The sequence below is a fragment of the Copadichromis virginalis genome, linkage group LG14 (genome assembly GCF_057382275.1).
Source record: "Copadichromis virginalis isolate Kocher_CV1m ecotype Utaka linkage group LG14, C_Virginalis_male_GT1.1, whole genome shotgun sequence".
NCBI classification, from domain to species: domain Eukaryota; kingdom Metazoa; phylum Chordata; class Actinopteri; order Cichliformes; family Cichlidae; genus Copadichromis; species Copadichromis virginalis.
In genome coordinates, this window is record NC_140631.1 from 34,736,073 (window position 1) to 34,759,170 (window position 23,098).

Sequence of the window (23,098 nt, forward strand, 5' to 3'; positions counted from 1 at the left end):
TCTTCTGGAAACAGAAGTCAGTCCCAACAGATGGTGAGACAAAAATCACTCCTAAATAAACAGGAAGAAGCAAATATAAGACAGAACTAAGAAGTGAGGATAATGCACAAGTAGTTATGATGATTCTAAATCAAGAGTTTCCAATGCCACTGTGATGTACACCCTTTCAACCTGGCTAACTGTGCTAGAATATGTCATGGTCCTGTTACTGTGAGCAGTTATGAGAGGAGAAGATGATCAGACCTTCAAAGGACATAAAGTCAAAGATAAAGCTTTCTTTTTGAGAGTTTAAGAAAGACTGCTGTATTATTTGTTGCATTTTCATTTTGTGCTACTTTACAAAAGATTAAGACCTTGAGATGTTAGGGCTATGGCTTCTTAACAATTACCATGTGACACAACTGTATTTCTGATTACTCTGAATCCTCAGACCTTGTCCTAATGATCAGCAGCCATGAGCTCCACTAAGCAGTTTTCCAGCACTCTATGAGTTCAAATAATTTTCCCACCATGTAAGAAAAGACTAAAAGAAGATAACTGAGCATTTTCAGGTACCAGTCTCCTCATTAATAGGAACAGAAGATTTGGGATTTAAAGCACCAGAAAACTTTCCAATTGATCTCTTCCATGATTGCTTGGAAAGTAAATAAAGACCCAAGGTGATGGAAAAAGCCCTTAAGAACTATATAGTCTGGAGGGACAGTGTTGGGTTTGGGCAAAACTGCCCCATGCTAGCTGTGAAAAATAATACAGAATGACTTTCTTGGGATTATTCTAGTTTTAAATTGGACAAAACCAGAAAGCTAAGCCTGTGAACCAAACAGAGGAGAGTGTCAATGTCTACATCAACAAACAGGGTGGCAATACTGCATGCTACATTGTTTAAAATCAGGGTGCAGAACCTATAACGTGGTTGTGCTCAGAAATTCAAAGTTCTACACTGGCCTTCTGTTTAGCAGTACCTACAACATCAGGTCTCTAAGGTACTACATGCATTCATCGTATAAATGAATCTCCGCCAGTCTGTGCAAAATTCAACTTCTTTTAGCTGGTTCACTGATTCAACCATAGTTGGGGCAGTTTCTGTGCAGCAACACCTGCACAAATATGACCCTCAAGAGCCATCAAGTCCTCACATTACAGTAAACCTTCTGTCTTTAATCTAAACTCCATCAGTCCAGATGATCCATTTACATAAACTTTTTTTGGCCACAACAAACCAAAATGTGCTTGGAGGAAAAAATAAAAGAACAATGGTTTCATGAGAACAATACATCTCCAGCTGGTGAGCACAGGGATGGATTGGTGCTCGTCTTGCAGCCAGTGGAAAAGGGAAAACTTAACTTTGAGGCAGAAGAATGGATTCAATAAACAGCAGCTAAATCTGTGTAAATAATACAAGACTTAAGAAATAAGCAGTATTCACCATTAGGAATGCACTTTAAGTGTCAGTGGTGCATACTGCTCAGTGTCCTGATTTGTTGTTTCTGTTGTTAAATGTGATTCATCATTGTTTTTGTAATGATGCTGAAGTTCAGATTTTCTGTTGGTTGGGGTACTCTACAACTTTAGGTGAAAACCATATAAATGAAAACACAGATTAAGACTAAAAGGCTGCAAAGACTTCAGTGACTAATTATACAGTGGATGAAAATGTATTTCAGCAACTGTTTATCCTTCTCATCTATGAGGAACTTTATATTCATTTTCTATTAATGCAAATATAACTGATTTTAATTCATCCTCTTTTTGCTCAGTTTTCCACTTATCATTACAGGGGGGAAAGCGAGACAAGCATTTTCTCCATTTTGAAACATTTTCTGAAAATGAATTGCGATGCCCAAACGAAAGCTTTAAAATATTTCGTCATATACTGTATATGCAGTTATCTTGTACTTTAACCTCATGGAAAATTCTACAATCTGTGCCTAAAACTTGTCTCCAAAAGCATCATGGCCCACTTCAAAAATCCGAAATCTTCTGTGGCCCATCCAAATTTTTTTTATCACAACTCTGATCATTCTACTGTGAAATATTTTTGCTAGTATCATTAACAGCTTTATTTGAAACACCTGAAAGCTATTGCAGGAAATGCAGAATGTGGTGTATTTATTTAGAATACCTTGGCTTTGTTATGCGCTTCTTTTTTCCTTTTTTAATATTTAAAGGAAATGTAAAGTTTACAATTATTTACATTTTATAAATTGCCGCTATGTTTTGACTTAAAAAACTAATTTAAAACAACTAAAATATCACTTGTGAAATTAAAAATATTTTTGCAAGTCACTTTGTGTACAAAACTTTGGGAATTACTGATTGCCACTGAAGTTTAGTTTCAACTATTTAGATATGCAACATAGCAATCCATTGACAATTAGCCTTTAACACTAATCAAACAGACAACTGACAAAAGATAACATCGTACTTTCTGTGACTGCTGCCAAACAAGTGCGACAGGCTGTCGCAGAGCAACTCCAAACGACACATACTCTGTCAAGGAAAAAAAAATATGCAGAAAACTAAAGGAACAGCTTTCTTACCTGGAGAACAGGGAAGGCAGAGTGGAGCCCCTATTCTGGTTAGCAAGCAAATCCATTAAAAGGTCTGGTAGTTCATAAGATGGCAATGCAGTGTTTCGTTTGAATTCTGTTGTCCTACTGCAATGGAAAATTATAAAACATTATCACAACTGGCAGACTCCCACCATTTCCTTATGCGTGGCTGAAAAAAAAACATTTTTCCGACACAAGATCCAATGTGGAGGAAGCTAGTTTCATGCTAAAGATGTCTAAAGCAAAGTAAACTCCAAACAGTAATGACCAGAATACTTACATATTCTAGCTATAGAATTGCAAGAGACAATTTCTAGTTGTTTTTGTTTGAAAATCTCTGCAGGAAAATATATATATTTTTTATCATGTTGATGTTAATTTGTTGTTGTTTTTTTTTAACATGTTGCTTTGTTAATTTAAGGTTGTAAATTCGCAATGTGACCACTAGAGGGCACATAACACATAAAGAGCCTAGTAGTGACGTGCGATACCAATAATTTCCTTTCCGATCCCATACCAAGTCAAATTCAGGGTGGTATCGATGATATTGATACTTTGTACAAAACTTAATGTGTTATTATATTTTAAATTATAGCTTCGTAACATTGCAGGACTTCAGACTATTTTTTCTTATTGTTTCAATTATGAAGAAATCTCATATAGAAATAAAATCCTGAAGTTGTGATAATTGATGCTATTTGAACATGTGTATCTTGTAATTTAACATGTATATACTTGCCTAGACGTTTCAACAAAAACATTCAACATTCACACTTTCCCTCATTCACAGTAGTGCTGTGCCACACTACAAATTTTGGTATGATCCAATACCAAGTACACTGAACAAAAATATAAACGCAACACTTTTGTTTTTGCTCCCATTCCCCATGGGATGGACGTAGAGACCTAAAATTCATTCCAGATACACAATATAACCATCCCTCCCAAACAGTGGTCACAAATCAGTCCAAATGTGTGGCAGTGGGCACATCTGCTATATTGAGATAATCCATCCCACCTCACAGGTGTGCCACATCAGGATGCTGATCTGACATCATGAGTAGTGCACAGGTGTACCTCAGACTGCCCACAACAAAAGGCCACCCTGGAATGTGCAGTTTTTTGCGCTATTGGGGGTCTGGGGACCCAGAACCGGTCAGTATCTGGTGTGACCACCATTTGCCTCATGCAGTGCAACACATCGTCGCATGGAGTCTATCAGATTGTCAATTGTGGCCTGTGGAATGTTGGTCCACTCCACTTCAATGGCTGTGCGAGGTTGTTGGATATTCGTGGGAACTGGTACACGCTGTCGTATACGCCGGTCAAGCACATCCCGAACATGCTCAATGGGTGACATGTCCGGTGAGTATGCTGGCCATGCAAGAACTGGGACATTCTCAGCTGCCATCTGCCCTGAACAATGTGAACCATGATTCATCCGTGAAGCGCACACCTCTCCAACGTGCCAGACACCATCGAATGTGAGCATTTGCCCACACAAGTCTGTTACGGCGACAAGCTGGAGTCAGGTCAAGACCCCGATGAGGACGACGGGCATGCAGTTGAGCGTCCCTGAGACGGTTTCTGACAGTTTGTGCAGAAATTGTTTGGTTGTGCAAACCAATTGTTCCAGCAGCTGTCTGGGTGGCTGGTCTCAGACGATCTTGGAGGTGAACCTGCTGGATGTGGAGGTCCTGGGCTGGTGTGGTTACACGAGGTCTGCGGTTGTGAGGCCGGTTGGATGTGCTGCCATATTCTCTGAAACGCCTGTGGAGACGGCTTATGGTTGAGAAATGAACATTCAATGCACGGGCGACAGATCTGGTTGACATTCCTGCTGTCAGCATGCCAATTGCACGCTCCCTCATTGCTTGTGGCATTTTGCTGTGAGACAAAACTGCACATTCCAGGGTGGCCTTTTGTTGTGGGCAGTCTGAGGTACACCTGTGCACTACTCATGATGTCAGATCAGCATCCTGATGTGGCACACCTGTGAGGTGGGATGGATTATCTCAATATAGCAGATGTGCCCACTACCATACATTTGGACTGATTTGTGACCACTGTTTGGGAGGGATGGTTATATTGTGTATCTGGAATGAATTTTAGGTCTCTACGTCCATCCCATGGGGAATGGGAGCAGTAACAAAGGTGTTGCGTTTATATTTTTGTTGAGTGTAAATACAGGGCCAGTATTGACGATATCAGTACGAATTGGTTATTCAGGCAGCTAATGGGGGGACGAGTAGTGTGCCATGATTTATAAGATGAATTCTCAATTTGCAAATTCTGAACAAATTTTCACCACCACTGTGATTGTTACTTTCCACAATCATTAGTTAACACAACAAAACACAACTTTCAGCTTTTTGTGTGTTTTGAAACTGAAATGTAAATTTTTCTGTCTGTAAAGACCACAAAAGGTTTGGAGATTTTTCATAATGCACGTTTGAGGTTTATTTTTTCCAAAGAAACAATTAACACAGTTCAGTGGGCTACATACTGAATTTGAAGGATAAAAGCAAAGTATCGATTCAATTGTGCTTGTATCGATCCAATACCAATACTAGTGTTGGTATCGATACGATTGATATTTGGATCATCCGACCGCCTCTTATTCTTACTTAAAAGTAATTCCGGCTTCCAGTCATGTCTATCTATAGAAGAAAATGTCCATAGTGCAGTGTGAGGTGATTTATACCCTAAGAAGTAAAACATCCCTTCAAATCCCGGAAGAGACACAAACTGCTGCACGAAAGCCTGTAAAAATGTTTTCAATAATATGTGCAGATCACAGTTGTATAATTCATATTTCTTTAAAGCATTTACACTAGTGTGAAATGATTTGCATACTGCTGCATTATAGCATTTGAATATTACTAATATATTTTTAAAAACATTTCCTGTTGCAAATTATACTATTTCAGTATCATTTATTTATTTGCAACGATATGTTATCAACATGCATTTAAACTGCCCGGTAAGCAGCAGTGACTGTACTTGCGGGAACTATTTCAAGGCTACATGACCCACGTGACCCCCAAAATTTCAGGGGCTCTGGTTATCAGGGTGTCTAGCCACTAAGTATCAGGCTAGCAATCACTTATTTTAGGTATGTGACCCCTCCTGGTCACTTTGTGGAACTGCAGCATTAACCAATATAGTGCCAGAGTAGGCATAAATTTAATCTTCTGGCAAATTACAGTAACTAAATATTTTTTAAATATAGTTTTATTGCCAATGTTGAAAAAATCTCTCCTTTTGCAGAGGACAGCATTGTACCTCTTTAAGTAGCATTCCCATAGTTTGAGGAAACCTGGGATTTGAAAACACTGAGGAAGGAAGCAATGAAAGTGCAGATGAGGCAGCTTGTGGTTAAAAGATGCTTTTAAAAACAAAAAAAAAATCCACATTCAAGTCAAAATAAAATAAATATTTGTTTCATATATAATAGCTGCCATTAGCTGCCAAATGTTGTGGTGGGATGCAAAATAATCAGATTAAATGATTAAATGTTTAAATTCTTGCTGCTCCTATGACATGACACCAGAGAACTGTTGACATGATGGATTTCTTTAAACAAGGTTTGCTTTTTTGTGCTCTGCTTAATTTCATATAAAAGGCCCCTAAAAATAAATGAGAGGTGCTGTAATACGAAGCAGGAGAAAATGCAGTGACCTCAATCAAGGCCAATTTTTCATTTTGCAGTTTTAAAGAGAGTAATCTGGATTTTAAGCGCATTGAGCCAGCTGTTGTGGTGAATAAATATAATGGAAGTTAACTGAATTGAATTTGAACTAAAATTGTGTGGCTTGATCCTTTGCCTTCTTCTTCATCGCCTTATTTCGGCTGCTCCCTTTTGGGTCTCCACAGCAAATCATCTTCCTTTTTCCTCCATATCATCTTATTCCTAGCATCCTCTTCTGTCACACCAACACTCTACACATCCTCCTTTATTGCATCCATAAATCTTCTCTGTGGTCTTCCTCTTTTGAATGGCTTTAACATCTTCAGTATCCTTTGCATATCCACTATCCCTCTTCTGCGAATGTCCAAACATCTCCACACAATTTTATTGAAATTGGCTTGGTAGCTTTGGCCTTGGAGGTGGAATTTTAGTTTTTCCTTACATCATATAAGTAAACTTGTACAGTTAAAATGTTCCAGGTGGAAGGTTTCCATTAAAACGGGGACTGTTGTGTTTAATAATTGCCTCCTTGTCTTTTGATTCAAGGCCTGATTCGTCTGCAAGAGTTGATCAAAGCTCCATCCAGATACAGCATTAAAATAAAGATCCGGCAGCTGCCCACAGGAAGTAAAGATGCCCGTCCCCTGCTGAAGGAAATGAAGAAAGGGAAGGAGTTCTATGTCATCTTTGACTGCTCTTACCAAACATCAGCTGATGTTCTCAAGCAGGTGAATAACATGCACTTCTGCCAGTTTGTGGGCCACTGAGGGTTCAGCCACACGCCACATAAAGTGAAAATTTGATCAGATAACCAATGTGGATTTTCTTTCTTCAATGGAAAAAAAAAAGCCTCTAAATCTCTTTTCTGAATTGCTGTTGGTTTAATATTCACTACGTGCAAGATTAGTGCACTTCTATCCCCTTCAGAAATCCTGTGTTCATTACCAAATCCAAGCAGAGCCTATTTCTGGGCCAGACGTACACGTTTAGAACCAACAGCTGCTCGGAAGATTAATTGAAGACACTTCACTAACAGGAGAAAATTGTGACATATACTCACTCGCATAGTTGTTAATGTGAGCCAAAGAAATATGAGACAATTCAGGAAATGGATGGAATAAATAATTTGCCGCTCGCTGTGGTTGTGGGTATGGTTGGTTGGTCTTAGGCGGAAGAGAAGATTATTTATTGTGGCTGGAACAAACCTCCACTGTACCGTTAAACAGAAAACTCTCAAACACTTTCTCCCTGTTTAGATTCTGTCCATGGGAATGATGACTGAATATTACCACTTTTTCTTCACCACATTGGTAAGAGACAAATCTTTTACAAAAAACCCTCTTTCTGATCATAATAACTGTGACTCTTGAAACTTGATAGATAGGTATTTTGCTATGATGCCACATAACTACACAATGCTGGCCTGCCTAAAGTCTGTTTTTATGCTACACTACTGAGTTATGCTGATGAGCCTGCACATCTGTGGTTTGTTTTATAATAAGGCTGCTGGGTGCCCTTGGCATAATTCCATGTTATTACCTTGTACTCATGTTGTTCCACTGTTTTAATCAAGTGTTGGTTTACCCTTTCTCTTCAGTTAACTATATCTTGGTCTCATATTGACATTAGGAGTGAAAGTCAGTAGAGGGAAGACAGAATGTGTTTAATTGACAGACAGGCAGGTTTAACAGCTAAGATGCAAGGAGTAAATATGGAGGAGGAGTAGAAACACCTGGGTCAACCATCCAAAGTTCCTGACAGTGCACAGGGAAGATTAAGAAGAGCGTGCAGGCAGGGTGGAGACAGGTTTTGTCAGTGATCTGTGACAGAAGGACAGCAGCAAGAGTGAAAGGGAAGGTTTACAAGATGGTAGTGAGATCTGCTAAGATGTATTTGGACATTGACGCACTGTTGAAGATGTTAAGATTTTCATTGGGAAGGAAGAGGATGGACAAGACAAGTGATTACATCAGAGGGACAGCTCAAGTCGAGCAGTTTGAAGAAGCAAGGCTGAGATGGTTTCGGACATGTGCAGAGTAGGGATAGTAGCTATATTGGACACAGGATGTAGAAGATGGAGCTGCCAGGCATAAGAGGAAGACCACAAAGAAGGTTAATGGATGTAGTGATGGAGGACATGAAGAGGGTTGGTGTGACAGAGAGGGATGCTGGGGACAGGCAGAGATGGAGGCAGATGATCACCGCTGAAAGAAGAAGATTATGTCATGTCACATCAATCCCCTTAGGACCTGTTTGCCCTTGATTTGGAGCCGTACCGCTATAGCGGGGTCAACATGACGGGGTTCAGATTGCTAAACATAGACAATCCTCATGTGGCTTCGGTGGTCGAAAGATGGGCCATGGAGCGACTGCAGGCACCCTCCAAAGCCGAGACTGGAATGATGGAGGGGATGATGACAGTAAGCCTAGTTTTACCTAATGCTTTCTGTATTATCGATAGAAACTTTCAAATCAGCACATGAAATAGACATTTTGTTAACTTTGTCTCCAGATACTATCAAGTAACAATGTAATAAAAAGCCAGACATGTAAATGTACCTACTCAAGCTTTATTTGTAACACTGCATGAGATCTTTAATACATTTTCACTAGCTCTCATTGCATACACTTGGGTCAAAATACAGAAATTTTATGAATTTTCTAAAACTGCTGCTGTACCTTTGAGTGTGCTTGCAGAAATGAAATGCTGCTGTTTATGTACATAGACAGCCCGGGTGTGATAACTGGATGACATGTGATTTGCAGTCCCCAGTAACAGAGGATGATGGCCACATTTCTCTTTCAGACTGAAGCAGCTCTGATGTACGACGCCGTCTACATGGTGGCTGCTGCCTCACAACGCACCTCTCAGATCACTGTGAGCTCCCTTCAGTGCCACCGACACAAACCCTGGCGCTTTGGATCACGCTTCATGAGCATGCTCAAAGATGTGAGTCTGCCTAATGAATGTGTGACACCGGCGCTCCATCCATTCATCTGTCCTTTTCATAGCCCGCTGCCTCTGTGTCACTTGTTTTGTGCAAGAGCAGAAACAATAGAGTTAGGAGATTAGATCTGGTGAATGAGCAACGAGTGTGTGATGATTATATTGAAAATAATTTTTTCAAGACATGGTGATTGACGTCATGCATCACATGTTGGTAGTCTTGTAAAGATTAGAGCTGTCCATGGAGGAATGCTGCTCCTTGTGTGAATGTTTATGAAAGCAGGTAAAGACAATGTAGATTTGAGACAGCTCCTCATGAGCTAATAATAATGCTAAAACTGAAGACTCGTGCTAAGGATCATGTAGCATGCTTCTTGCTCTGTTGAACACGAAAAATATTTCTGCATGAATTGTTGATCTAACAGCAGATTAAACAGAAACACAATGAGACAAACACTCAGCAAAGCCTGACAGGTTGAAAAAAACACGCTGCCTGCTGTGGAAGCAGACTTTTTCATCTGTGTCAAGATATATTCATCTCACTTTAATAAGCTCTCTTGTTATTGCACTCTCTAATTAGATGTTTCTTTAACCAATGAGCTCTTCTTGTTGTAAGTGAGGAGAGAATATTGACAGCAACAAGCAAAGCCAAATGACCCAGGCAGCAGAGTGTAAATGAATGAGACTTTTAGCTGTATGGTCTTTAAAGATATTGTCTGTAATTAGACTTGAGAAAAGTATTTTTACATAAAAACAAAGCGATGTAAAATGTAATTTTCTTGTCGACTGATGACTGCCACTGTAATATTCTTTCTTCTACACACAAAAAAGCCCAAACATCCTAAAATGACCATTGTTGTTTTAGTACAGTGGTTAAATTTAAAAGTGCCATTCCAGTGCTTTCTTTTTACTGTTCTCCCATTTACAGCATATTATGCATACAACACACGTCACTACCAGCCAATATTTTACTGCCATACTATATAGATTTTCAATTTACTGGTAAACCTTAGCTACTAGGGTCCTCGGCTATGGTTGTGAACTTGGGTAAGTGATTGAAAGAATAAGACTGGAGATACAAGTGACAGAACTGAGCTTCCTCTGAAGGGTGTCTGGCTCATCCTTGAAGGTAGTTTAAGGACCTTGATCATTTGGGAAGTACTCGGAGTAAAGCTAAAAGAGAGAGTGGAGGTGATTCAGGAATTGTATGCATCCTAAGCAAGGGGTTCTGGGCATATCCAACCAAAAAAGAAGCAGGGAAGATCCAGGACATGCTGGAGAGATTACGTTTCCCAGCTGACCTGGGAAAACCTGGGAAGGAGAGGGGAATATACAGGTTGTGGATGGGGAAAGGACGGTCTGGGCATTAGGCTTGATGGCTGGGTGAATGAATTGATAGAAACTTAGCAGAGAAAGTAAGGAAATTTGTGTTAGCAATAAAGCCTATATGGTTGGATAAAGAAGATTTGGCAAGTTTTTTATGGGCGCAACCCACATGCTCAGCTCTGCTGCTCAACCCACAAATGCATTTTCCTTACAAATGTGGCACCATTTAATGAGAAATACTGTAAACAGACTTTCTAGCAGTATAAGATTTATTGCCAGGAAGCAAAGAAATAATCGACCGAACATAAATGTCCTTATTTTTTGTACTAAGTTTAGCTTTTAAATTAGTCATTAATGGAAACACTTAGCAAATCCACGACACACAATCTTACAGGGAACTTAGGGAAGCTGGTTGACAAATACTGTACATCTATCATATTTTGCTCATAAGTTTCATCTTATTATCAAACATAAGTTCTGCACTGCAAAGTAGTATACTGACTATGTGTCTGGTGGAGCTGACAGGGGTGTGCTTATCTGGAGAATGCTTAAACTGAGTATTTGGAATATTCAAAGGAAATGATGTCTTCAGCTTACAATAGACCTGCCATTATGCCTCTCCTTATTCCTGTTACCGCTTGTATGAGAGGCACTCTGATTTAGTCCATGATGCATTACCACACAATAATTATGTAACTCTAACAGTAATCAAACCAGACGTGATGTATGCAGAGCTGAATCATTTATAGCAGGTCATTTCCAAGCTTCTACAAGACAAATTGGATACCTTAAAGAAACGAGTAGCTGCTTGAATGGTGAAAAACACATTCACAAATAAACACACCATTTAGAAAGTTAATGTGTACATGCCTATATAAAAGTTTAATGGTGGAAAAGTTTAACATATGTAGAGACTATATTGAAAATATGTAAACATATTAGTATGGTCCTTTCAGACTGTATTTTAAATTAAGAACTATAACTTAACAGCATTAGCTGATGGGCCCTTGAGCAAGACACTAAGTGCTGTTCAGTAGCTCAGCCTACACTCTGCTCTTGTGGGGGTGGAAAGGTAAACTGACAAATCTGCCTGCAAGACTTGGTGCTGTGCCACACATTTAACAGGGAAAGTTAAGTTTTATGAAGAACTAACTGTTCAAGAATATTAGGGGCACTTTGAACGCATACAGATGAATGTGCTTGGATCTGATTTTAGATACAGTATTGATGTGGAAAAAAGAAAATATTGTTTTTTCTCACCGTTTCCTCTCATGTGGTCATGGGTTTTTAATGGCGGCAGTATCATTATCTTACAAATATAAAAAATAGGTCCACTTCTTGGACAAAGAGTGGTTTTGCCTCTCTATACCACCATAGATTTTAAATCAGTTAAACAACTGTGATTAGAGCCAAGATTTTCCACTTTAATTCAGAGGGCTTTGATAAAAGTTTTGCAGAATTAGAAACATTTTCATACACGGTTTCAGAGGCTTAAAATACTTTGCACAATTGACCAACAACCAATTTCAAGGTTAGGTGAGGCCCGTTCTGTTGTTCTTTCAAGACAAAGGCTGCAAACCGCTGGTTACACTCAAAAACATGGTTACACTCAAGAACACGAGTGTAACCAGTAAACATCTAAAAGAGTCTTCACAGAAAAATATCTGGACTGATGAATCCAAGATTAACTTGTACCAGGAAGGATGATGGGAAAAATATGGAGATATGGTAGAGGCAAGTGGAACCAGACCAGCAGTGTTTATTGATGATGTGATTGGGCTATATTCTCTGCTCAGATTCAGATTAGGCTTAAGATAGTCACTGACTACAAAGGGTTTTCATTCAAGGATTAAAAACAGTCCTAATATTTAAATATATGTAACTATATATATATTTATAGATAGGAGTACTATCTATAAAAATGGCTGTATTTCATAAACAGTAGATACAATATGTTTGTTAAACCCCTTCAATTACTTTTTGTCTCTTTAGTTTAAACTACAAAAAAATTGTCCAACAAAATATAGACCTAACTGCATATAAACTGCAGTCGTGGAAACACATTGTCAAGAGAGAGAAAATCTGATTGGTGAGGATTTAAAAAGGAGAATTAATCAAAAGAATAAATCTGGACTGAAGGGTCAACAGATCTCAAAGATGTGAGTGACGACACTGGAAAGCAGACATATCAAAGGGCATTTTCATTGAATGATACCCTCTAACCTTCTATATGTATTAAAGAAACTGATGTTTCTCATGACGTGATCAAGTTTAATATGAACTCTTAAGTTTATGTGTGATTCCTGACATGGAATACTACCCTCCTTTTCTTTCTTTCTTTCTGCAAAATCAATTTCATCATACTGCTTCAGAATGATGACATTGGATTACATTTTTTCTTAATCTTGTTTTGTTTATTGCTCGTTGCGTGTACTAATGGCTCAAGATGAATTTGCTTCGGTTCCAGTCGAATTAATGGAATATTTTTCACTTCAAAGTCAAAGGCTCACTGTTGGTTTGCATCTCTAAATTCACCTGTATGCTATTTCCAGCAGAATAGATTTTAGTGGAATATTTTGCAGTGTTTAATACTAGCATGACACTGTATTTCTTAAAATCTGTATATATATGCTATAAAAACTTTTTGACGGCATGTCCTCGGTGTCACTCCAATACCATAATGCCTTGCTCTTAGAGTAAACAAACATTAAGTTGAACCAATTCTTTAAAAATACACAAACCACACTGTTCATGTCCTGAATACCATATGTTATTTCCCATGTTTGATATTTGTGGCTGCTTTCAACATTGCTTTAAAAAAAAGCAACGTTATATTGAAACCCAACTGTAATATTGAGATGCTTTTTTCCCCCGAACTTGACATTTTTGTTCTTACATTTAAATGTAATGTAGTGTTGTCATTTAGAAATCTGGCTTTGTTTTACATTTGGATCAAAACGCACTGGTATTGTGAGAAAGTCCTGCACCACCCCTCATTTCTGTATATTTTGCCTCCAAGGAGCCAGGCTTTGTTATCAAGTGCTCTTGATGAACAATAGTTCTCCGGGCTCCTTTCTGAAGTTTTTCAACATTTTTGTTTCAGCATTGGCTGCTTTTTTATTCATTTTCTTTCTGGTCTTTGTACCTTCGCATGTTTGTTTGTTTTTAAGTCACCTGTGAATCTTTTAAGCCTAACAGGATATTGTATACATAATTTTCCAATTATCATTTCTTTAGATGAATCTGTGAAAAATATCAATTGATACCACAGTGTGTAAAGATAAGGATAATGACTCCCGTGCATTTGAATGTGCTTCAAGAAGTCTTGAGAACTATTCCCAAAGACTACAAAGTAGAGCTAGTGTAAGTAAAAAGCTTGCCAAACAGATTTCAGGTTGTGATGAAGACTAAAGGTGATCCAACCAAAACACTGAGTTTCAAGCTTGTTAAAGCTGTGCAGAGACTGAGTTTGTACACATTTCAATAATGTGCTGCACCTGTTTCCCATTTTCCTAGCAAATATAAAGAAATCAAACGTGAGTCAAGACTTTTGCACAGTACTGTACAAGCATTTTATTTGGGGGTCAACTGACAATAATTATCTTTTTTTTCGGCTTTACAGTTAGAATGTCATGGTAAAAATGGTAAATGGCCTGTATTTATATAGCGCTTTACTAGTCCCTAAGAACCCCAAAGCGCTTTACATATCCAGTCATCCAGTCATCCACCCATTCGCACACACATTCACACACATAGACGTCATAGGAATGTACTGAAAAGGTCTATTGATGTTTCGTTGTTGCATCTTTCCATAAAGAAATTGACTTCATTCTCTGTCAGTGCAGATATAAAGCTACTTTCTCTGTGCTCTCTGTAACAGATTTAACCTGACTGTAATTCAACTGAGCTAACTTCATTATCAACTGATTTCAAATATATCTGAGCGCTGCTGCCCACCCGCTGCTCTCTTCACAGACAGAGGGCATGCCTGCCTGCTCCATTTACGTCACCATCCTCTGTGTTACAGACTCGGAGACATTTAATATTTCCATTGAGAATCTAGCCAATGCAAAAACATCCATTGTGAGCCAAGTCAGTCTTCTTTGCTTAATGAAGTACTCATCAATTATTCATGTTTAAAAGCTGTTTTCATTTTTTCCGGGCTCCTGCTTTGTTTTGCATTGATATGATGTAAAAAAGGAAGAAAAAAAACAGGAAACAAACCTGAGGGGGTCTTTGCTTGTGTTTTCTGAAACAGGCACAGTGGAACGGCTTGACAGGACAAATAATAATAAACAAGACGGACGGTCTGAGGAAAGAATTTGATTTAGATGTCATCAGCCTGAAGGAAGACGGCTTGGAGAAGGTGAAGTGTCTAACCCATGTTTATACCGTTAATACATGTTACTGTTATTCTGTTAATACACATTAAAGCAGAGCTGAGTATCATTAATGAGCATAGACAGAGCTGTTAACTGCATTTTCCCAAAAATATGCAAAAAGATGACTTGTCTTTAAACCAACATATAGACCAATTTAATTAAGACTACATAAATCTTGAAATGTGGTGTCATAATTATGCATTTAAAAAGTAACTTTTTGAACTGTTTTGACACACTGCTCTCTCAAAATAACTTGTAGCTGTCTCTTCAAGGTTGCAAGTGTGTGCATGGTCCTTTAATCACAGTGACAATGCTACTCTCGGTTTTGACAGGTCATTAAGAAGCTGTTACCTGTTCATGCTATCATCACTGCAAAGACTTTAAACCTCGGTTAACACAGTTGGGTGTAAAAACTGCTAACAGAAGAATTATTCCCCCTTCTGTGATCTGTGATTAAAATGCTTTCTCTTTATTATTTTTGCAAGACAAACACGGGCAACAACCGCTTGAATAAAGTGTGGAAAAAGGTCTGTACTTTAGCTGCCACGGCACACTAAAGGAATATTGACACCTACTAATTTACTATACCTTTGTGACGTTACCCCTTTTCATTAAAAAATAAAAAGGTTCAGGTACTGGTTCTTAGAAATGGTGTACATTTCTCTACTGGCATTTCAAGTTTATAACATTTTGTGAGCCTTTCCTTTTTTTCCCCCCTATGTCTGTGTTTTTCATATTAACTTTTCTACTTGTTACTGCTTTCTTTTCCTGTCTTTACCTTATTTTCCTCAATTGTGCGAAGGTTACCCAGGTAGCAACTATTTAAAGTCCAGCCACTGTGGTTATTTGGATATTTTATTTGTTACAGATTGGTGTGTGGAACTCCCAAACAGGCCTTAATTTATCAGAAATTAACAAGGATTCATCCACAAATGTAACAGACTCAATGGCCAATAGGACCCTTATTGTCACTACTATTCTGGTATGAACAGACATAAAATCATTGCTAGTGAGCATTTGATTTCAAATGTATTTGTATTATATAATCCACTGAAACCTTTCTGTCGTTCACCAGGAAAATCCTTATGTCATGTATAAGAAATCTGACAAGCCGCTTTATGGAAATGACCGCTTTGAGGGTTACTGTCTCGACCTGCTCAAAGAGCTCTCTAACATTTTGGGCTTCTCTTATGAAGTAAAGTTGGTGTCAGATGGCAAATATGGAGCTCAGAATGACAAAGGGGAGTGGAATGGCATGGTGCGGGAACTCATTGATCATGTGAGTACTGATCAGTCAGTCTTAATGTAAGAGAGAAGACGTCTTGTTCAAAGCGTCACAGTGTCTGCAGCTGACAGTGATTTTTGCTCTTTACTAGGTGGCTGATCTTGCTGTGGCCCCTCTCACTATCACATATGTCAGGGAAAAAGTTATTGATTTCTCGAAGCCATTCATGACGCTGGGAATCAGCATCCTCTACCACAAACCCAACGGCACAAATCCAGGAGTCTTCTCCTTCCTTAACCCACTCTCTCCTGATATCTGGATGTACGTGTTGTTGGCATGCCTTGGTGTCAGCTGTGTGCTTTTTGTTATTGCCAGGTAAAGAAAAAAAAGTGCTATTTGATGTGAACTTATTATAGTTGCTTTTACATTTAAGCAACACTGTTTATGTAAAGGCAAAATTTCAGTTTAACATTTTGACTTTCAGTCTGTAACAGGCCAATAGTCACTTATTAATTTTAACCGATGATTTTTTTCATTCATAACCTTTAGGTTTACTCCTTATGAGTGGTACAACCCTCACCCCTGCAACCCAGACTCGGATGTGGTTGAAAACAATTTCACTCTAATAAACAGTGTCTGGTTTGGAGTCGGCGCACTTATGCAGCAAGGTATCCCTTTATTATCTTTTTATGCAGGCAGAAGTTTTCCTTTGGTAAAGCACATTTAATCATTCCTTTTAAGTATTCATTTAATTTCAAGTAAGTAAGTATTCAATTTAATTATGAATCAATAATGTGATTTGTAATCTTATCTGATAGGATCTGAACTGATGCCGAAGGCTCTCTCTACAAGGATAGTTGGTGGGATATGGTGGTTCTTTACCCTGATCATTATCTCTTCATATACTGCCAACTTGGCCGCCTTCCTCACAGTGGAAAGAATGGACTCGCCAATTGACTCCGCTGATGATTTGGCCAAGCAAACCAAAATAGAGTACGGTGCCGTAAGAGATGGCTCCACCATGACCTTTTTTAAGGTAACCGTCTTTTTGTTTTACAGGACAATTGTAGGGGAAGAATGGAAATAAGAACACTGCTTTTAATTTTAATTAGCCTGGCAAGTTTTACCCTTGAGCCAACAGTCTTCAGTCATGTGCAGCCTGACTGGCTGGCATAAAATTTATTTGGTTTGGAAAAAGAGGAGGGTTAAAGGTTAGTGTCTTGGAAATTTCCCCATGTATCAGTTTAACAAGAACCTGTGGGAGACTGTTCCATAAAGATTTGACGGATTTATTATTTTGCCTGCAGCAGACCCAGCAGTTTATCTAAATCTATGGTGAAAATTGAATGAACTTGAAGAGATTTGTGCTCTGATGCACAGCAGGAGATGGCACCAGTCAACAGATACCCTGCAAATATGGTTTCATTTTAAATATTAGAAGCAGGCGCCAAAGGTGTGGAAAGGTGTAAAGATGCTTTCTTTTGTCTAAAATGCCGTTTTGGTGCTTGTAGATTTGACCGTGGTTTTAATAATCCACAAATGTTGATTTTGATTCAACAGAAATCGAAAATCTCTACTTATGAGAAAATGTGGGCTTTCATGAGCAGCAGGAAAAACACAGCATTAGTGAAAAACAACCGTGAAGGGATTCAAAGAGTCCTCACTACAGATTATGCCCTCTTGATGGAGTCGACCAGCATCGAGTACATCAGCCAGCGCAACTGCAACCTCACACAGATCGGAGGCTTGATAGACTCAAAGGGCTATGGTGTTGGAACCCCAATTGGTAAGAGTGATCACTATATAATAATTTCAGTAATAACCATTAATTACCATGCTCCTTCTCAGAAACCTAAAGATTACGTTACTGTAATTCCTGCTATAGGCTCCCCTTACCGAGATAAGGTCACCATTGCAATCCTGCAGCTTCAAGAAGAAGGGAAGCTCCACATGATGAAGGAGAAGTGGTGGAGAGGGAATGGCTGCCCAGAAGAGGATAGCAAAGAGGCTAGTGCCCTGGGCGTGGAGAACATAGGGGGAATCTTTATTGTATTGGCAGCTGGACTAGTCCTCTCAGTTTTTGTAGCAATTGGAGAGTTTATTTACAAATCCAGAAAAAACTTGGACATCGATGAGGTGAGCGTCGGCCAGTGCGAATGGCACAACAAGTATTAACAAAGACTGTTATGACCATACTACACGCTTGTGTTGTCGTTCCAGGACTACAGCAATCACTAGGCCAATAAAAACTGAAGTCTGAATGTGTCGAACTGCATTGTTACAATCAAAACAAGTTTTTAAGGCAAAGTTTTGTGTTTTCAGTAGTTTTTATGTAGAGCACACAAACATTTTAGTCTCGATTGGAAGAATAGGTTAGAAACCCTTTTTATGATGATGACAGATTGTTGTTGACTTCTGACATCGTGACTCTTGACCATCTTGGCCTTGCTCTTTGTTTTTGTTTTTTTAAACATTACTCCGTGTGAGAGAAATGTCATTTTCATGGTGTTATGGGTAAGTGATGGTAAGTGGTATCTTTCCAGTAATGACTGATTCTCTTATGACACGTTTGTCATTTTCATATTTACAGCGCACGGGAACTTTGACACATTTACAAACTTGTTGATTTATTTGACAGTTTATGAGTGAGTACTCCCTCAACATCTTATTCATCAAGTTGCTTAATGTCTGTACTTTTTTTGTATCATATGAAGTTTATGAAATGCATGGATACGTTTTGTCATGTTGGAGCTGTTTCAAAATGACTAAAAATATGTGAGAACATTACATCCTTTAACCTTTAACTTTTTGATTGTTTTGCTTTTGATCCTGGGCCTTCACTGGATCAGGCCTCAACTTACACGCACTTGAGGTCGCATTTAGAAGACTAAAGCCTTGTAACTTTAATATGACTTTTATATTGCAGCCGTCTCCCTTTCTCACATTCAGTTGTGATGTTTTTCAGTCTGTCTTTTCTGAGAAACGGCTTTCATGAGACACATTTACTCACGTTATCCAAGAAAAGAGGTGATGTGATTACTGACTTTGGGTTTTTTGGCTTTTGGGTTTGAACTGCACTATTAAAAAAAAGCCACTGCATTACACACAAACACACACACAACTATATTTACAAAAGTTAAACCCTTGGCACACATATAAGCTGTTGGTATTTTTAGTACAGACTAACAAACAATCCTGTATTTCCAAGTCACTTCTCCCACATTCACCATGGATATAAAGTCGTGTATTAAATTGTGCATCTAAAACCATTAGTTCAAATGGATTACAAATAAAATGTAAAGGATAGAGATGTAACCTCAGCATTCAAGAAAAAAATGGGTTTGATGACACATCCTACAGTCCATTCATCCCTGATTCACCTTTCTCTTTGCCTACCTGTTTCCCCTCAATAAGGCATAGCTTTGAAAATAAAATCCTCATCCTCATCATTATAAAGATCCACATTAAACATTCCTGGTTTAAAATTGGCCAGGCCTTGTCACACATATTTGAAAATCCTGCAAATGTAAGGAAAATATTTTGGGTGAAAGTCTGATACTGTATCCTGCTTGTTTTGTCTATACATTACTCATTAGCTCAGTTTAGACTTGGACTGTTTACAATGTCTATCGAGTGCCACAACAGTTACCTAACAGATGATTGCAGTTTCTGGCATTCCTAAACATTAGTGATGTACTTTATTGTACCTTAGGTACCTAAATATTGAATACTTAACCTAAATATTCATAAAGAATCAAATATTAAATATTACAAATTTGCTAGTCTGCTTGTATGTTTATAGTTTTTTGTATGTGCTGAAGAAAAGTTTTTAATATCTAAAAAGTTAGACATTAACTGCACGTGGCCACAATTTAAATGTATAGTATTTACACAGTGGTATGTTTGCGTAAAGAACACAGCTTGTAATTTTTGTCATGAAGCTATAAAGAGTTGTTTCAACAGCTGAATGTTTTCAATGCTAACATATAAGACATGGGTATATCTTGTTATTATCATATTTATGTCAGAGTAAAGTCGAGTACAGGGTAGGCAGGATTAAAGAATACATTCCTCTGTCATCCAAAAAGACTTTTGGAAAACAAAACAAAAAACAGTTGCCTATCAATGCATTTTTTTCAGCTTTTCCCAAATATAAATATAGTCCTACAGATATCTACAGATATGATATTTGCTTTGGGAGCGTTGATGGAAGAGCATAGAGACAGTCAGAAGGGGTTGCACTGTGTCTTTGTGGCTCTAGAGAAAGCATATGATGGGGTGCGAAGCGAGGCATGAGGACAGGGTGAGGTGTGCATTTGGAGGGACAGATGTGTTTAAGGTGGGGAGGGGATTATATCGGGGGTCTGCGCTGAGCTTTTTCTTCTTTGCAGTGATGATGAACTCTCTGTTCAGAATGTTTTTGATGACTGAAAGAGAACATTTAACATGAAAAATAATATAAATGTTAATTCTGTCATTGAGATAGGTGTACTTTTTTACCGTTACTTAAAATACACCTTAGAAATGTGTTTTATATTGTTAAAAAATCTGAAATGGATGAAAAACCTACTCTTTGTCTTTGTTCAAAGGTTAATGGGTTCCTTTAAAGCTTTGTGGACTTTTTTCTGCACAGCTAAGCTGAAAAAAAAAGAAAAAGATTCTCTGCCGAATCTCTCACAACAGTGGTGTTAATTAAAAACCAGTGTACTTGGCAGAATTGAAGGCATCATTTCTTTGCTTTCCTGCTTGTCTTTTGACACTGATAAATTCTAACAATTTCCCCATGACTAGTAAAATAATATACTCTGGTACAGTATGGTGAGATTTTGTCCTGAAATACCCTTTCTTGTGCTTATAGTGTTCTAAATTCAACACAGGGAGGATTGTTAGGATGAGAAACAAGTGTGAGTGTAATCTGTCACTGTACAACCAGCTGTTGATCTGAAGGTTGCAGATCAGGGTGCTGCCTAGCTGGGGCCAGCATGTCCCCTTGTTCCTCTCATTTCTCTGTGAGATTACAGTATTATGGTCCTCATTCATATAATCCTGTCAATGAGATACAGCCCCTTTCTCTGCACTACCCCCAAAATGAAGTTCAGCACTTCAGCATGTAATCAGTTAGGAGACAGTAGGTTATGAGACTTATGTGGTGCTGCAAGAAGGTCACAGACCTTATGCAAGGATTAATTATACAAGTATTGTGTCTTTCTCCAGGGTTTAAACTAGAGAATATTGGTATATAGATCTTCTCTCATTAGTTTTGCATTCACAGTGTTTCTATTTTGGAAACACCATTGGAGATGCTAATTGACATTTCAGGATATTAACTGCTATTTACTGGGTTTCAGACCGATATTCTAATAAGGATCTTGGTTCATGTTGGTGTGCTATTCCAAAATTGAATTGTCAGCTTTTCTTCAGCGCTTTGTTGTGTTTATCTCACAAGGAGAATGGATAAGAAGTGTCATATTTGCAACCATAATCATGCATTCGAGCTTAAAATATTGGTGCCTGCTACCTTCTACATATTATTTGCATCTGTGCCATAAAAAGAAACTCTTTGCAGTCCTACACTGAGCAATGTCATTGTTATTAGCATATATGTTCTCCTTTAGCAATGTTGTGAGCAAGCTAACTTCCAGATGCTTTAATTTCTAATCTTGTTTTTTTCCCCTTTCCCTCCTGTTTCCTAATCCTTGCTCCCCGAGTGTAGTACGACTCCATCGTCAAGAGGATAATGACTTGAATCATTGCATAAAAGGGACATAAACGCTTTATGGAAATATAATCATGTATTGAGTGACAATAAAAAATCAAGGATTTATGATTACATCGACAATAAGCTAAGCCAATTCAAGCTGTCACTTTGATTTAAAAAATAAATGTCCCAAATAAGAACAAAGAAAATGAGAAGGGGAAGAAAAACAACAAACAACACCAAAGAAAAGTCTGAATTCAGATTTTAGGGACAAAAAAAGGAAATATAGGCTATGACACAGAATATGTATCAAAACGGATACTGAGGTCAAGAGGGCTTTGCATTAATCTCACATTATGACAGTTTAAGGTTTTGGTATTCTGATGAATTCCAGGATTGGGCTTTAACTGCTTTCATTTTGTTTGCTGGTCTTTAATCTTCTAACCCTGCGTTCTTAATCAGAACTCAGAGCAGGTTTTTAATCTCGCATGAATGAGGCCGCGGATTATGGGCCTCTGACCTTGCCATGCCTCGCAGCTGCTTCCTCCTCAAATCAAGTCTTTCGTCCTGTGTAGCTTGCAAAAGAGGGATCATCTTAGTCTTGCACTACAATGCCGTAAATTCTGAACCGTATATAAAAGACAAACACTGTGGAACTGAGTTTTAAGATGGAAATTTGTAAATAGGTGCTTGCAGTGCTTTTTTTGAGGGTGATATTCACGCTGACACGCATCAAATTGAAGATTTGGTACAGATGCATCGTTCCAGCGGACAGAGATCATATCTGATGTCTGTAGTATTATAATGATCTAATCATTTTGCTTTTTCGATGGAAAACCAGTTGTTGTGCTCGGAGTGACATCTCTTTGTCAGGGTGTGAGGTTACTTTTCAAAAACAGGTTCCAGTTTTATGAGTTGCTCCATGGCTGCTGGTGTAATTACCACTTTAACCTTGAGGATTCTGTTCTGAGGAAAACAAAATGAGATTGCTTTTTCTTTCATTGTCCCCAAGTGCTACCGTAGTTATTTCAAAGGACACAAAATAATAATTCACATCAGAAGACAAAAACATCTTGACAAAATTGCTTCTTCAACTCTGCAAGACTTTCTTAAAGTGGTGTTTCTGTTCTGTACTGGTTTGTTTGATCTATGATCCTCTCCAGTCTGCAATGAAAGAGGAGCACTCAGACCAGTGTCGGATCAGATTGTTGCTTTGCTTTGTTAAGCCCCTAAAATTTAAACCTTAACAAATGCACAACCCAATTTTCTTTTGGCAG

The 23,098-nt window shown here is 38.3% G+C and overlaps 1 protein-coding gene across 1 annotated transcript in view; it reads left to right on the forward strand.

Annotated features, from left to right (window-relative positions):
• Nucleotides 1–18,910, forward strand: part of LOC146694435 (glutamate receptor ionotropic, kainate 1) — a 28,241-nt gene extending 9,331 nt beyond the window's left edge. Inside the window, exons 4-15 of the mRNA XM_085430604.1 lie at nt 6,790–6,971; nt 7,500–7,553; nt 8,490–8,663; nt 9,050–9,193; nt 14,775–14,882; nt 15,767–15,880; nt 15,974–16,177; nt 16,275–16,498; nt 16,673–16,791; nt 16,942–17,159; nt 17,684–17,909; nt 18,009–18,910. Of these exons, the coding sequence (XP_085286730.1) occupies nt 6,790–6,971; nt 7,500–7,553; nt 8,490–8,663; nt 9,050–9,193; nt 14,775–14,882; nt 15,767–15,880; nt 15,974–16,177; nt 16,275–16,498; nt 16,673–16,791; nt 16,942–17,159; nt 17,684–17,909; nt 18,009–18,298 (2,057 nt within the window). The 3' untranslated portion in view covers nt 18,299–18,910. The remainder of the gene's footprint in view (nt 1–6,789; nt 6,972–7,499; nt 7,554–8,489; nt 8,664–9,049; nt 9,194–14,774; nt 14,883–15,766; nt 15,881–15,973; nt 16,178–16,274; nt 16,499–16,672; nt 16,792–16,941; nt 17,160–17,683; nt 17,910–18,008) is intronic.
• The last annotated feature ends 4,188 nt before the right edge of the window (nt 18,911–23,098 follow it).